Source organism: Myiozetetes cayanensis, unplaced genomic scaffold, assembly GCF_022539395.1.
Source record: "Myiozetetes cayanensis isolate MyiCay16 unplaced genomic scaffold, myiCay2020 scf9, whole genome shotgun sequence".
Classification (NCBI taxonomy): domain Eukaryota; kingdom Metazoa; phylum Chordata; class Aves; order Passeriformes; family Tyrannidae; genus Myiozetetes; species Myiozetetes cayanensis.
The window spans coordinates 14206495-14222451 of record NW_026088185.1 but is presented as its reverse complement, the minus strand read 5'-3'; the positions used below and the strand labels follow the sequence as shown (position 1 = coordinate 14222451).

General features: G+C 41.0%; 1 protein-coding gene across 1 annotated transcript in view; it reads left to right on the top strand.

Annotated features, from left to right (window-relative positions):
- The first annotated feature begins 14964 nt into the window (after positions 1 to 14964).
- The window catches only part of ITGA4 (integrin subunit alpha 4), a 36732-nt gene continuing 35739 nt past the window's right edge, over positions 14965 to 15957 (top strand). Inside the window, exons 1-2 of the mRNA XM_050339525.1 lie at positions 14965 to 15149; positions 15237 to 15358. Coding sequence (XP_050195482.1) covers positions 14965 to 15149; positions 15237 to 15358 — 307 coding nt within the window. The remainder of the gene's footprint in view (positions 15150 to 15236; positions 15359 to 15957) is intronic.

Below are 15957 nucleotides of genomic sequence, written 5' to 3'. Positions count from 1 at the left end.
TGCATGGAACTGAAAGGGTACACATGATTTGTACTTGGAGCTCCTTACAGTTGTGGGACATTATAATTATTTTTAAATTGCTGTGAGCAGTCTGTTTCATCAGGCATTTCATCCTTCTTTCTCTGACTTTCTATTCAGGCAAAACATTCACTTCAGTCAATGATACTTCTGTGAAAGAGCTAGAAGTATGAGCCCAACACTTCCTTCTACTCTGATACAATGGTGTAACTATATTTCAGACATAAATGGAACACAGTTTTCTTTCTTTTTGATATGAAGAAAATAGAAGCAATTTTGTAAGTTCCTTAACATAAAATAGTGCAGAGCAAAAAATAGTAATGTTTTAAGTGAATATGTCATTTACGTCTTTTATATGGAGGGTTGATTTGATATTCAAAGTCTTTATAATACGATTTAAGTTAACACTACCTTGACACAAAGATTTGCATATATTTCTTTAAGTAAGTACCTTAAGTAAGTATTTTCTTTAGTATTCTCTATCTCTAATTCTTCTTTTTTAAAGAAAAGATTCGGTGGCTATATGTTGTGGGCATTTCTTCTGATTTTTCAGAGTAATTTCCAATGCTATATGATTGTTACATTTGTATGGGATAGTGATTATAGTATAAAAGATTACTGAAACACAATTATTTTTAGACTTCAGGGAGTTGTCTGTTGTTCCTGACTGCATCTGTTAAGATCCTGTAAAAACTGAGCCAGATGCTGCGTGGTATGCAAACACTGTGAGTTGCAGAGATCATATGTGCAAAGACTACAAAAATACTCTCTAAAAAGTAACTGTGATTATGATCAACATGACAGGGACCTAAGATTGAATTCTGTCCACATAAATTGCATAATCCACACAAGGTTATGGGAAAACTTCAGTTGTCACTGAAACTGGTCCTACCTGTGACAAAATTGCTTTCAAATATTTAATGCCAGCAACCTCAGCTCAACAGAGGCAATTGGAGGAAAATATTTTAGAAGATAAAAATACATATCTACCGCTCAAGGAGCGATTGGAAATAATTCACCATATCAGATTCTCAGCAGGTGTAAATCAGTCTAACTCCACTGACCTCTCATCCCCAATCATCCCTCAGGCATATACTATTTAGCTTTGAGACATGGAATGAAAGTCTGTAGTATGCCTAACAAACTGTATTGCTGCATCTTAAAGTTTCTAATATATGATCTGCATGATTTACTATAGTGTATTCCTACAAGTCGTGGTTCACTATAAGCTCTGCTGGCTGTTACAGCCTAAGATGGCAAACAGTTACTCATACACACGCATCTATTAAGTCAGACCTTGTGTTCAATTGATTAGATCCAGAGCTGCAATTTTTATCCTAATACCAGAACTATGCATGACACTTCCTCTGTGCTTCATGATTCTGTGCTTCAGATATCACCCCAGACTTAAACAGGCCTTTCCCCACTAAGTATCACAGTGCTTGCTGCATTCTTCCTTCACAGCGACAACAACTCTTGTTGAAATACAGTTTGCCATGTTTAAAATGTAATTTTAAAAGATGCATAGGTACCAGTTTAAACCCTTTTAAGGGATAGTTATTTCCCCTTTCATGTGTGTGTATATATCTGTATCTATAGCGACATCTGTATCTACATTCTACATCATCCTTTATTTAAAGTTGGGGCCCCAGGGACTGATATTTAGCACATTGCTCTTTAATATCTTCATAAATTATCTTGATAACGGGCTCAAGTGTACCTTGATGAAATTTGCTGATGGTACCAAACTGAGTAGGGAAGTAGACATTCTGAAAGGCATAGCCACCCTGCAGGAAGACCTGAATAGGTGAGAAGAGTGGGCTAACAAGAACCTTACGAAGTTCAGTGAGAACAAATGTAAGGTCTTGCACCTGGGAAAACATAATCCAGGAGCATAGCACAGTCTGGGATCTACCTGTCTGGAGAGGAGCTCTGTGAAAGGGACCTGGGGGTCCTGGTGGACCAGCAGCTCAGAATGAGTGAACAGCGCTGCTACTGCTGCAGGGAAAGCTAGCTGGGCTGTATCAACAAGGGCAGCAGCAGCAGAGGTCATTATCCCAAATTATCCCAGCATTATCTTTCACCTGGAAGGTGCTGATTCCAGGCCACTCTTGGAATACTGTGGTCAGTTTTGGTGCCCAAGAAGGTCCAGAGAAGGGCTGCAGAGATGATCCAATGACTGGCAAGCCCACCATATGAGAAAAGGCAGAAAGGGCTGTGTTTGTTCAGCCTTGGAAAAAGAAGGCTTAGGTGAGACCTTATCACCATGTTCCAGTATTTAAAGTATGGTTACAAAGAAGATGGAGACTCACCTTTCAAAAGGACTCATACGGAAAAGACAAGGGATAATGGCTCCAATTTATTCCTGGGCAGATTCCAGTTGGACACAAGAGAAAAATGTTTCAGAATGCGAACAATCAGCCATTGGAATAATCTCGCCAGGGAAGCAATGGATTCCCCAACACTGGACACTTTTCAGATTCAGCTGCACAGGGTGCTGAGCCATCTTGTCTAGACTGTGCTTTTGCCAAGAAAGGTTGGACCAGATGATCCTTGAGGTCGCTTCCAACCTGGTACTCTATGATTCTGTGATTCTATGACTCATTACAGCAACAAACCCCAGACAATTCATATTATAAGTGAAATTTTTTTGTTTCCAGATGACTTTTTTTTTTTCTCCGAAAGTTTAATGCCAATACTTCTTTTGCTTTATCTTTTGTATAAATTAATATGCAAATGAAGGAAAAGCAAGATCCCGTGTGAATAATTACCTATTGCTTATCCTAAACACTTAGCAGACATGAACAATGACTAATTAAAAAAATACAATAAAACAAACTTCAGGGAACACTAATATTTGCACTGAAATTTCCATCAGTCAGCTTGTTCCTTTAAACATGAAGACATTTGAAAAGCTACAATTCTTTCCCCTGGTGGAAACCAGGACCCTACTACCATTAACTTTTGGGATTGTTCTACTCTCCTCTGAAGAATAAGCCTGAAGTCCAACAGTCACTGCAGTCTCCTAATGATTTCAGAAGCACTGGATTTCCCTTTCTATGGAAAAGAGCAGTTCTTTAAAAAATATTTAACTTTTTATGGGCATATCAAACTAAGTGACCATGAACACTGGATCCAAGTATCTGTTTTGAAGCAGAATTGTACTACTGGACTGGCACATGTGGTTTCCTTAATTTCAAAACACTAGGCCCCCTGGAAACACATAAAACTAGAGTTATTTGATTTTACACTCTTCACAAACTAGATCAAATAACAAGAGCAAAAACATGAAAGATGAAGAAACAGCCAATCCAACATGAATATTCAAAAACCTTCTGAAAACAGGGATGACACAAATCTAGGTTTTGGATTTTTAATTTCAAAAAAGCAGACATTTCTGGTTTTGCAAACTAGAGGTAAATGAAAGAATGAATCTAGACAAGAAGCAAGATAGATAAGCAATGCAGGTATCTTTGCACATGACCCAGTTGGGTTCAGAAGGCTATTACTGTATTCGTGATACCCATCTCAAGTTTTTCAATATATAAAAATTGATGACTACCTTCTTAATTCTATATGTTCATAAAGTTTATGTTTATGAAGACCTTTAATCTTGACTTTAAAATATTTACTGTCAATACATGAAACACTGGGACATGAGGGGTGATGTTTTGTGACTTGTTCCTCATAGTAACAGCAATACATTTATAGGAGAAACAAAGTTTGTTCAGAAAAAGATATACAATATTTCACTTCCTTCTACTTCAGAAGAAAAAACGTAACATCTTTTCACAAAAAAAAGGCTGATGACACTGATACTGTGAAGTAAAGACATTATAACACACTATATCATTTCAAAATAGAAAGATCTTGGGAAAACTCATTTAACTAGAGAATGGATTTTTTATACATTTTGCCAAGAATTTATGTGTTCATATTTTAAATAAATATACCAGAATTTTTGTGAGAGTTTTCATTTAATTTTCATGTTATAATTTTGTGAAGGTTTTAACTGAATTTTCATTAGCCAGAAAACCTGAAAAAAACAAACAAAAAACCAAAACAAAACAAAAAACCCAAACCAAACCAAAACAAAAAAACCAAACACTGCAAAGCACATTTATCTGATTCCATCTTAATGATTATGATTCAGTTTGCACACAGTCCCAGACAAATATACAGATTGTAGCCTAGTTGAAAACAATGGAAAAACTCTATTAGCTATTAAAAGAGCTAGAATTTTAAGCTGAGTCTAATAGTGAATAGTATGGGCAAATCTCCACTTTATTAAGTAAAATGCAAAACAGCTTTTACAGCTACTGAGGGTTAGAGGGACATGGCCCATTGCTGAAGATGTTCAGCATATGTTAGCTCTGGATCTGAATTTGTTTCTCTGTGAAACATACAATTTTGTCTTAGCTATACAAAATACATATTCAACATTTTATTTTTACCCATCTGTGATGACACTTAAATTCTGGTTTACTTTTCTCTGAACTGCCTTCTGTGATCTCAGTAAGCAGATTTTTTTTTTTTTTTTTAAAAGCAACACTCATTTCTCAAAACAGATATTATGTTTTATTACCCCTCAGGCATGTCTGTGGTGCAAACTATATGCTCATTTATGGTCAGTTTGTGTACATGAAATAGTCTTGACTGTGAGAATAAAGAGAAAACTGTGGTTCAGATATGTCACAAGAAAGAAAATGGATAAGTTACTTTTGTTCTTTTCTTATGTGGTAGGTTGATACCCATATCAGTTTTCATATCAAATTTTAAGTGCTATCACATGATTTATAATGATATTGAAATATAGGTGTGGGGTTTTATTAGTAATCTTTTCCCTTGCTCTAAAACCATGACCATAAAAAGACAACTGTACTTTGCCTAAAACAAGAAAAACTTTTGTTCTTAAAATTATGATGTATTTTTATATCTCTAATAATTATGTATTGAATACTGTGCTTTAGATTCTTCACTCACCTTATCTAAAACTGATACAAATTCACATATACAGGACAAGAGCCTAAACCATTTTTAAATTCTGCAACCCTCTGTACAGCCCCGGGAAGGATTCTCTCAGGGAAGACATGGTAGGGAAGAGTTATCAGAGGTGAGACCACAAGGTGTAATACTGAGCTTGTAATAACTGTAAACCCCAGAGAGATATTTGCATAACTAATATAACCAAGAGCTGGAGCCTTTGCTTATACATCATATAAGAAATTGTACATCACTTTAAAGTCTGTAAAAATAAAAACTGTGGTTTCTTACTATTTGGTTATGAAGAACTAGGTTGACTCTTCTGCAGTTTCTTGACCTTGATTAAGCCTTCTTTTATCATTACTCTCATGGTAAGCTGCACATACACACAAACAAAAAGTTAAAAAAAAGCATCAAACCATGTTTTAGGTAAGAGAGTTCAATAGAGAACATATTCATGATATTATATACATTCATTCACTTATACCTTGAATGTTGCCCTGAATATTGATTATACCTCAGATTTTACTGAGGTCCCAGTCCCTTTACACTGAGAGCAATATTGTGGAATTGGAAAAGGTCTGGAACTTTGTGGTAGGTTGACCTTGTCTGGCTGCCAGACAGCCACCCAGAGTCTCTCTTACAACCCCTCCTCAAACAGCACATGGAGACAAAATATGATGAAAAAGCTTTTGGGTCACTTACAATTCACTAGCATCAGAAAAAGACTGATTGAGTTGTGGAAAAATAATTTCATGCCAGTTAAAATAGATTTGGAGAGTGAGAATCAAAGACAGACTAAAACACCACCTTCCCCACCAACAGTTTTTTTTCCCACCCAACTTCACTCCTTGATTCCCAGGTTCCCTATATACCCCCAGCCATGCCCAAGAGGTTCAGAGTGGTTAGGGAATGCAGGGTCAGTACATGACATTCCCTTCCTGCCTCTCCCACTTTCTCACATTTTTCCTCAGCTCCAGTGTTCCTTTCCATGGGCTGCAGGTTTCCCTCCATGGGCTCCAGTTCTTGTCATGAGAAATTGCTCCCGTGTGGCCTCCTCAGGGCCACAGTTCTTCAACAGGAGGACCTGCCTCCAGTGTGAGTGCACTTGTAGCCCACTTGCTACAGTGTGGGCTCTACAGGGCCATGGTTCCTCTTAGGGGAACCACCTCCAGTGTGGGCTGTCCATCGCCACAGTTCCAGTCAGGAAAACTCTGCTCCAGCGTGAGCTCTCCAAGGCCTGTTTCTTTCAGGAAAGCCTGAAAGCTACAGTGTGGGCTCTCAACAGTCTGTGGTTCCTTCAGGACACATCTACTGGCTCCAGGATGGCATCCTCCACGAGCCGCAGCCTGGATATCTTTAATGGCGTCTCCTCTCCCCAGGCCGCCGGGGAGTCTCTGCTCTGACCGCCGGGGCACCTTCCACACCCTTGGTGCTTACAGGTTTATCCCTCACTCTTTTCCCCTCACACCTCACCCCCCGTGCAGTGTTTTGGCCTTTGTCGGGGATTGTCGGAGGTGCACCCAGCACTGGCTGCCTGGCCCAGCCCTCAGGGAGCTCCTGAGGAAGCTGGCTGGAACCGGCTGGAACCGGCTACAACTGGCTGATCCCAACCGGCTCTGTGCTGTGGGGCACTGGCCTCTCCCGCAAGGCCTGAGGCGGCCCAAAGTGACCTGTCAGCACTGACCTGACCCCTCACTCAAGGCACAACAGCCTCCTTGCAAGGGGTGACGGATTCGGCCAAGGACATGAGTGGCTTTCTGAATCATCTGTTTTATTGGGGTTATTGAACAGCCAGTCTCACTGTGCATTATGCTCATTTGTAAATATTCATGCACAGTAACTGGTCTATGTGTCTGTACGGATCTCCCCACAAAGACAGATCAGCATGCTTAGTTGGAGGCAAACCACAGCTATGCGGAAGACATACATATGGCCTTTCCTTGACTTTTAGAAGTACCATCTCACTAAAAGGAAATAACATTTTTAGATCTTACTCTTTCCTTAGGAAATCACTGATGTCTTAGAATTATAACATATTGTTTCTATAAGAAGGTTCATTTGCCACAGTTGGTTAAGGCAGTTTGTTTATTGTGTTCCTGTAACACAGAATTGGCTCGAGAGTGATATATATAAGCAACAAAAGCTGAATATCAATATTCTTTGATAACTGAAAGAACAATGCAGTCAGGGTATTCTCTTCTCATATAGACTGTACCATGGGGCACCTGCTCAGGTATGATAAGCACTCACCAAATAAGGAGAACAACATTTTTCAGATCTGACCCCAATGTATATAAGGTGTTTAAATTTTCAGAATAACTTAATGAAAAGTGTGAGTATGCAATAAGTGCTCCAGGTCCATTTTGCAACAGATGACACAGCATTGGAATATGAAATTAAAATACACATGTACATAGTTCATACATGTATATTGGGTGTGAAGTCTGTAGATTTTACAAGTGCACAAAAGGCCACATACATTTCAAATACATCTAGCCATGATTACACCTCCAAAAGAAACTGAGCTAGGACGTGACAAAATCAAAACCTAAAAAATAAAATATTGAGCTACTACATGCAGTACTCTAAAGCAGAGTAAAGAAAATTGTGAGGAACTTTGTTAAGTTGAACAGCAGTTCGTTGGCTTATTTCACTACAAGCTTTATAGCAACAACTTGTAACACTGTTTATGGTGCCCACTACATAGATGTACTATATACACTCTATACAGAGGGGAAAAAACCCAAAACAGGTAAATAAAAACAGCCTCTTTTGGAAACAAAACAACAAAACAAAACAAAACCACAAAACAAACACAAACACAAACAAACAAAACAAAAACAAAAACACACAAAAATAAACAAAACAAAAAAGGAACCAGAACAACAAAGTTTACCTGTAAGTGGATGAACTCTTAGCAGTATATTCTCTATATACTTTTTTTCCTGCCTAGTCTCAGCACTACTACATTTTCCTTGAATATTAGATTGTAACTGGAAAAAACCTCTCTTTCAAATTACATGACAGTGATACAGATTTGATCTTGTTTCTGCAAGCCAACAAAAATTCTTAATGTTTAAGATGTGAGGGTCTAAACTTTTATTTGACCTGATTACTAGGAAATCACAGATAAACAGCTAGCAAATAACTACTTATGAAGGTAATGTAAGTACCAAGGACATTTTAAGTCAACATTTTAGCAACTAGAGCTCTGATAGCTTGCCAGAAATTTTTTTGTTTCCTTAATTTTTAAAGAGGCTAAAAAATCCATGAAGACACGTTATGGGGAAAAGATGGTTTTTGGAATCATACTAGGACCTTTCATGGAAGGAATGCTAGAACAATATTAATACACATACATAAGATACTCAACAATGTAGAACAATGTCTGATTTTCATCTACTCTAAAAAAATTCCAGAAGTCTAATACTGTGCACACAGCTATACAAAATCAATCAATTTTCACTGCCTTCTACCATAATTACTTCTTATCATTCTTTTGTCCTGGGTTTAGCTGTGGCTCATCTTAGACTTCTCTGCAACTGTCTTGATGTCTCAGCATTGGCTCCTGGTATGAGATGCCTCCTTCCATCCTCACCTAAATTAGGAGTTTGTGAAGCAATCATTTTGTGCATATCTAGGATTTCATGCTAGCATCAAAGAAATGACCAGTTGATGAGAAATATTTTTAATATACTCTCTCAGGAAGCAGAATTAGACATAATGATTACCATGCTTCATAAAGGTGGCCTGGAGTCCATATTCAGAGGTATGATCTCATTGTGATGTTGTCTGATGAAGCACAGTATCACATCCCGGAGAATGTATGCTATGGTATCCTGAAGACAAGATTGAAATTGGACTGGCATTTCCTCCAGATGTTTCCTTTCAACAGTTCTCTTCCAACATTGTTTAGGTTTGGGTTTTGGTGTGGGGTTTTTTTTCAAGAAATAAGGGGGTCTTATGAGTTTTTTTCCTATCTGAAACAGCTCTTGTCACTGCTGAAAGGACATGGTCCACATGCAACCAAAATCTTCATAATTTGGTGGCTGTTTTCATAGTGTTTACTTTTCCTATGGAGCCAAAGGCTTTCAGCCTCAGCATCATTTGATCCAAAGTTTCTAAACTATTAATTGTCCAATTTGCACCAATCATTTACCAAGCAAAAAAATGTTAAAAAATTAAAAATAAATGACAGACAGCAAAGGTCACACACATTCCTCTCACAATATTCAGTCATTTCAGTAGCCTTGTATGGACATCTTTGGAAAATAACAGCTATTAAGGCAATCGTCTATAACATAAGGGTACCATTGTATTGACATATGCACATAATCAAAGACTGATACAAACTGAAACTATCATATGTGTGTAAAATGTTGTAAGTGACTTTGGTCTAGTGATGGTAGGTTCTCTATAAATTCATACCTGAGTACAGAACTAATCCTTCTTGTCAGCAAAACTAATATCTGCTTCGGTCTACCTCGGTTAAATAACCAAAGCTTGTGCTTTTACTTTGTCCTCCGGTTCACCTTGTCTAGCAGATGCAACAGACCAGTGTTTAACTTAAACTTGCTTTGCAGCTAAGAAATCAATCTGTTCCAATTCCCATTGCACACAATCTCATCAGTAGGCATGTGAAACCTATGGAAGAATAAAAATATGAAAAGAACTAGAAACTCACAATATCAAGAGATGATCAGGGATTTTTTTTCTGTGGAGTGATGAATATGTTGAAATGGAAATGAATTACGAGAAAGAGTTGATTTAAAGAAATTATTAAATAATAACTAAATTAAATAAAAACTAAATAATTTTTTTACACTGAAATTCTCTTAACATACATATTTGCTTTTCACATCAAAGTAACTATGTCAAACTAAAATATTTGTTTTAAGAGGTGAAAACAACAACAAAAAAATACAACTGTGCTGAACCGGACTTCTGCAATGGAAGACACAGAGATGGTACATGAAAACACTCTTTGTTTGAATTTCAGATGGGAAAGTTTTAAAAGATCAGCAATTCCCTAGAGATGGGAAAGGAGGAGTTATTGCCCAACTTCAATCTAAACTAGTAGTTTAGTTGCATCTGCTTTTGCAACTCCAAAATTTTAGACAAAATTCTAAGGAAGAAAAAAAGATGTGCAATGCATTAATCATACATACATATATAATGATTAATTTCTGGTCTTACCAATCTGTAAATCAAAATGCAGTTCTTAGTTAAGCGGCTGTTAACTATAATGAGCTATTGTTTGCATTTCCTAGGCAGGTTGCCATAGTAATTGTCTGTATGACACTATTAAATGTTTAAATATTGGAAAGCTCTTCTGGGAAGTCTGTCTTTACTTCAGCAGCATAAGTGTTCATGGGAGGAAAAAACTTCTTTAAAATATTTCCTAAGTAGACATCACGTGAGCGTGACGATATGTGCTGATTAAACTAGAAGCTTGTTCCTCTTTAACTGATTCTAAATTAAATTCAGATTTGTAAAGAGAACATAAGCAAAATTATAAAATTAGGACCTTCACTAACATTTGCTGCTTTTTGGTGCCTCAGACATCTGTGCTTAATTATACTTGTCAGTGGACAATATTTCCTCTTCAGGCAAGCTCGCATGTATCATACAGCAGAAAGAAAATGAAGTTTCTTGAAGAGAACCTTAGGGGTAAGTGTAAAAGTGTATTTGCCTTCTATAATTTCTCAGATGACAGCGTAAGAATAATAGACTTTATGGCCCACTGCCATTGTTGCAGGGTGTCCGGAGGGAAGGTTACAGGAAAAACAAGACATAGTTATGGTCTGACCAAAACCCTAGATTTCCCATGTTTTGTTAAATCATAAAGGTTTAGAAACTTTAAATTTTAAATACCTATATTTAAGTATTTAGACAATTTAAAAATAAAACTTTCTTTCTAATTAGGAACGGGAACACATCTACTGTTTGTTTTTATTTCTAATTGAGAGTAGATTTGGAGGTACTCTTTTATAAGCAGCAGTGGGCTTACATGACATACAGGAGACCAAGGACAGGCACAGCTGAAAGCAGGCATATCCATGAAGACTTTTAGGAACATGTGCTTTCATGTGTTTGCAACAGAGCAAAAGCAGTCATGTGATCAGTTACTCAACAGCAGCCCACACACAGAACCTAATTTAATACAAATGCCTTCCAAATTAGGGAATCAAAAAGGGAGTAGTATAGGATCCACAGAAAAAAGCTAGTGACAGACTTTCAGAATCATTATGTTCTTCCTACAGTGATTTTCTTTCCCTTCTTCTCACTAGCAAGGGGATGTATTACAGGTAAACAATGCTTTTCCCAAACTGAACAGCTATGGGGAAACTAAATTTTTTGTCTGTTCTGTTTTCCCAGCAACTTTCTCTCATACTCCTCCCAAATGCAAAAACTAACAAATCAAAATCTCAGCAATAGTTACTATCTCATAATTGCATTTGAAATTTTAAATCTTGAAGGATAGTATATGACCTTTTATAGAACTGCATGGTTACCTTGTTCACATGATGTTGGCATTTATGAACCAGTAATTCCATTTTACTCTATCTAATACAGTTTTTTTTAAAGTTGGACCCCTCAGGACTGAGGCAGAAAAATATTTGGACAAAGATCCTTGAGCTCCAATGATCCTTGAGACCAAGGCTGGGGAAATGGATTGCTGCTCCAATTTAAGGTAGATGTGTAGGTTTTAATTTTGCAGACTCTTGCTACTTCTAGAAATTTAAGGCTGTTGCCTGAGAAAGTTCCTAAAGTTGCAGTTTAAACCACCCTACTAATACAACCAATACAGCTGGCCAGCCACACATACAAGCTACAAATCTGACCTAGGTTTGGGGGTTTTGCTGGATTATTTTTAACCCAGATCACTTCTCTGATCTGGTTCACTGCTCTGGTACTGAACAGGATGAGGGTAACAGAGGCAGCAGTATGATTCAAGAATGAGCAGCAAGAGATGAGGACAGTCAGATGAGGTGCACTCATCTGCTATAAAGCTGCTGCTGAACTGTGGACCAATATGATCAATTCCAATGGCTCCTCTGAACTTGCCTTAGATGGTGAACCAATGCCAGAGCAAGTCACTGTGATAATTTGCTTCTAGTGTTATTAATTCGCAGACAACTGTGGGAGATGTGCATTTCTAATTATATAGTGGGAAGATGTTTTGGGAATTTCTTTGTATTATTTCAGGGTAACTTTATACATATATATATATGTATATATAAATATATATTTTATTTGTAAATATAGGTACTTGGCTGCCAGTGTTGGTTCCCCCTTTTCTGCAAGTTCTCCTAATCCCTAATAAAACCCAAGTTCTGTTACTCCATATTGTCAGTTTGCACTGATTTTGCTCTCTGACTGGTCCTTCACCTGCACATGCATCTGAGATACTAAAAACCTCAGATATTTCTCAAAATATGGATTTCTCACTCTCCAATAGATTTATCTTCCAGTTATTTTATTGATGCCTGGTGGATCATGATCACATTCACTCTAGCAAAAGGAGGCAACGGGCACATTTCCTTCTGACAGATGAGGTAGAAAGCAGTTCTCAAGTTTGTATCATAGCTGATAATCAGCTATTTATGTGTCTGTAACTGAATCCCACAATCTACCTTTTCCTGTCGGCTAGGAACCCTGCCACCATCTCAACACCCTCAGAAGCCATTAGACTGGAGGTTCTACAAAGTTGCTACAACTTTCAGCAGTGCCTTTCTCTTCCTAAACTCCCAGTAACAGGGATCTCAACAGGCTGTAATTTTTCTCTGAATGCCATAAGCAGCTTGCACACATTTACCCCTTGCCATACTCATTGATAAGCTACAACACAGAGTGTGAGAACCAACCTCACAATTGAGGTTTAGGGTGGGTTCACCCAAATGCTTAGAAACACAGCTGCAAAGAGATCCCTCAAACGAATGCAGTTGCATGGTTCCTGCATCAGCTTTTTGTAAAGTGGTAGATTTAAGACCGGTCTTGAGAAAGAGTAGAAAGAGTAGAGCTATTTAAGACATAAACTTGCAAGGGAAAAGGAGTCTGGAAAACTGTCCCCTTGTCTGTCACTCAAGGGATAGGGCTTTGGGTCCATTTTTGTTCTTAATTAAGAAATGAATCCAGGAACTGTAACAATCTCTTGCAGAAAAGCCTGTAAGACACTCAAAACTGGCTAAATGGTTGGGGTGGTGGTGCAACCACGTTACAATTTCTCACCAACTAAACCACAATTTAGCATTTCAGTTTTGAATCATGCTTGTTTTGCTGCTTTGAAAATGAGGGTGAAAACTTGAGTGGTAGAAATGCAGATTCACAGCTGCTGTTGATTGTTTTAACTCCTTTGATGTCAGTAGTTGGAAGGAAGATGAATAGCAGCTGAGAAGCTGTTTGATTCCTTTACATGCAACAGTCATTGCTCCACATCAGTGTCATCCAGGGAAGCCTTCTCATGGCTCTAGAGATGAGGACTTAAAAAAAGATATGCTACTGACTGACTGTCTGATCTTGCAGAGTGCTGATCTCATTCCAGGAGCTACACATCTGCATGCACTCAGGAAGACAAAGATGTCTCACTCCTGCATTGCCTCAGTGCCCTGCTCTGGTAGTTGCTTGGCATTTTGCAGAAGTGTTAAGCTTTCCACACTTCTACCATCTCCCAGTTAATTTCTAATGTGTGTAATATTCAATAGTTGTAATCATACTGGATTTTATTCCAGGTACAGTAAGTACTCTTTGCAAGTAAATTTTTCATTTCAAAGAAGTACTTCCATTCTTGTTCCTCAGGTTCAAAATACCATTATATGTAGGTTATCCATATACAGGGATTAGAGCAACAGGGAAGTCCTGGTATTCAAAGGACTTCAACAAGGCAAGGTTTGTACATAGGAGTAACAGAGTCAATTTCAGGATGCACACACTTCAGTGTGCGCTAAATCAAGAGTCAGTGATTGATCTGCTGAAAACATGCACAGTAAAGCTCCTCACTAAGACAGACCAAGGGAACCCTTCCAAGGCCAGCTAAATACCAGATCTCTTCCTCAATGCTCCTTTTCCTTTATTTCCATACTGTCTGAAGGCATGGCTGGTAACTTTGTCAGCAACTGAAGGGCTGACCAGGAAAGTGAAAAAGTTACTCTAAAACATAAAAGAAGCAATGGGGGTTTGTTCTGATTTCATACCATCCAGAAGGAAGGAGCCATCAGCAGTGAGCAGTCTTGTGCAACATGGGTAGGCAAAGCTGACTCTGCTCCACTGCTGTGGCACTGGTTTCAGGAGTAAAATACCCCCCACCGGGGGAGGGCAAGGAAGACCCCGTCAGCACGGCGACAGTGGGGTTAAGGCTTAGGGACAGTAGGATATTAGGATTTTTTCCTAAATCTGATAGGAAAACTCAATCCTCTCCACAGTTCCGTTCCCAGAAAACGGTCCTGCGCTTGAGTGGAGCTGCCTGGCCAGTGTGCGGAGGGAGATTTCAGGACAAGCTTGCTGGCTCTCCCTTCCCCTCTACCGGCCTGGCACACGGGCAGGTGTGCCGAGGTGAGGTGAGGCGAGCGGAGCCGCCCCCTTCTCTATCCCGCCGGGATCGGGATGGCCGCGTCGCACGGTGCCGTGCTCTGACCGGGCCCGCGGGGTCTCGGCAGCCGTGCCCCTTCCGCTGCGCCCACCTTGGGCGCGGACGGGGCGGGGAGAAACCCGACCCTTACCGCCTGGGGAGGGAGAGGGGCTGCGGCCGCGGGGGAGGAGGCGGCGGCGCGGCTGTGCGACTCCCCCATCCGGAGGGGACACCCCCACCCCGGGCAGCGGGGACATCGCCCCGGCCACCGCGGCAGCAGAGGCAGGGCAGGGCGTCCCGGGGCAAGGCAGGGCGGGGCTCTCGCCGAGCGGGGAGCGGAGAGAAGAGGGAGCCGGCGCTGGGCGCCCGTGTGCCGCTGGCCGGCCGGAGCAATGCGGAGCTGCGAGAGGACGCGGGGGGCTGCGGGCTGGGCTGCCCCGCTACTCCTGCTGTGGCAGTGCCTGCCGACGGCGCGGCCCTACAACCTGGACACCCGGCACGCGCTGCTCTTCCGCGGGGGCAACGGGACCCTCTTTGGCTTCTCGGTTCTTCTGCACGGCCACGGCGAGGAGCGATGGTGAGTCCCCGGCCCGGCTGCCCCTGCGGAGGCCGGTCGCTCTTTTTCGCGGCCGCGGCTCCTCACGCTGCCGTCTCTGCCCCGCAGGCTGGTGGCGGGCGCGCCCCGGGCCACCTGGCCCGCCAACACCTCGGTGGTCAACCCTGGGGCCATTTTCCGGTGCCGGATCGGCGGGAACCCCCACGGGCAGTGCGAGCAGCTCCAGCTGGGTGAGTCGTGGGCGGGGAGCCCCCGGCCGGCGCGGGGCGGGCGGCAGGGCTGGCCCCGCTGCCGACGGGACGGGACGGGACAGGGAGGGCCGGTGCCCGCCGCCCTGCGCTCACCGCGGTTCCTCCGCCGCTGCCTTGCGGGCGGGTTGTGCCGGGTCCTCCCCGGGTTAAACTGGGGTTTGCTTCTCGCTCCAGGGCGAGATCAGCGCTATTGCCAAAGGGCAGTAACGGCGGCATCAAAACAGAAAACGTGCACCAAAATTCGCTTGGGAGAAGTTGGGTGTGACAGCGCCCGTTCCCACAGCCGTGTTTCGCACCTTTGAGCGTGCGGATCAAAAGTCCCGTGAGAGGTTCTGTCCGACTCCCGTACTGCTCGAGAGAGCTAGTGCAGCTTTCGGAGCAGGGACCGGATACAATTAGCTCAGGAATGGAGGAGTTTAAGTATGTACGCGAATCATCTTTTCTTCTGCAAAGCCTGCCCTTCATAGAAGTCACCCTAAAGTAACTCTGAACCACAGTTGTCTCCCTGCTTGCAACTTTGTTGAAAAAGTGATTTTCAGGGGAATAAAGCAATTTTTAACTGAATCAGTTTTTCCAGC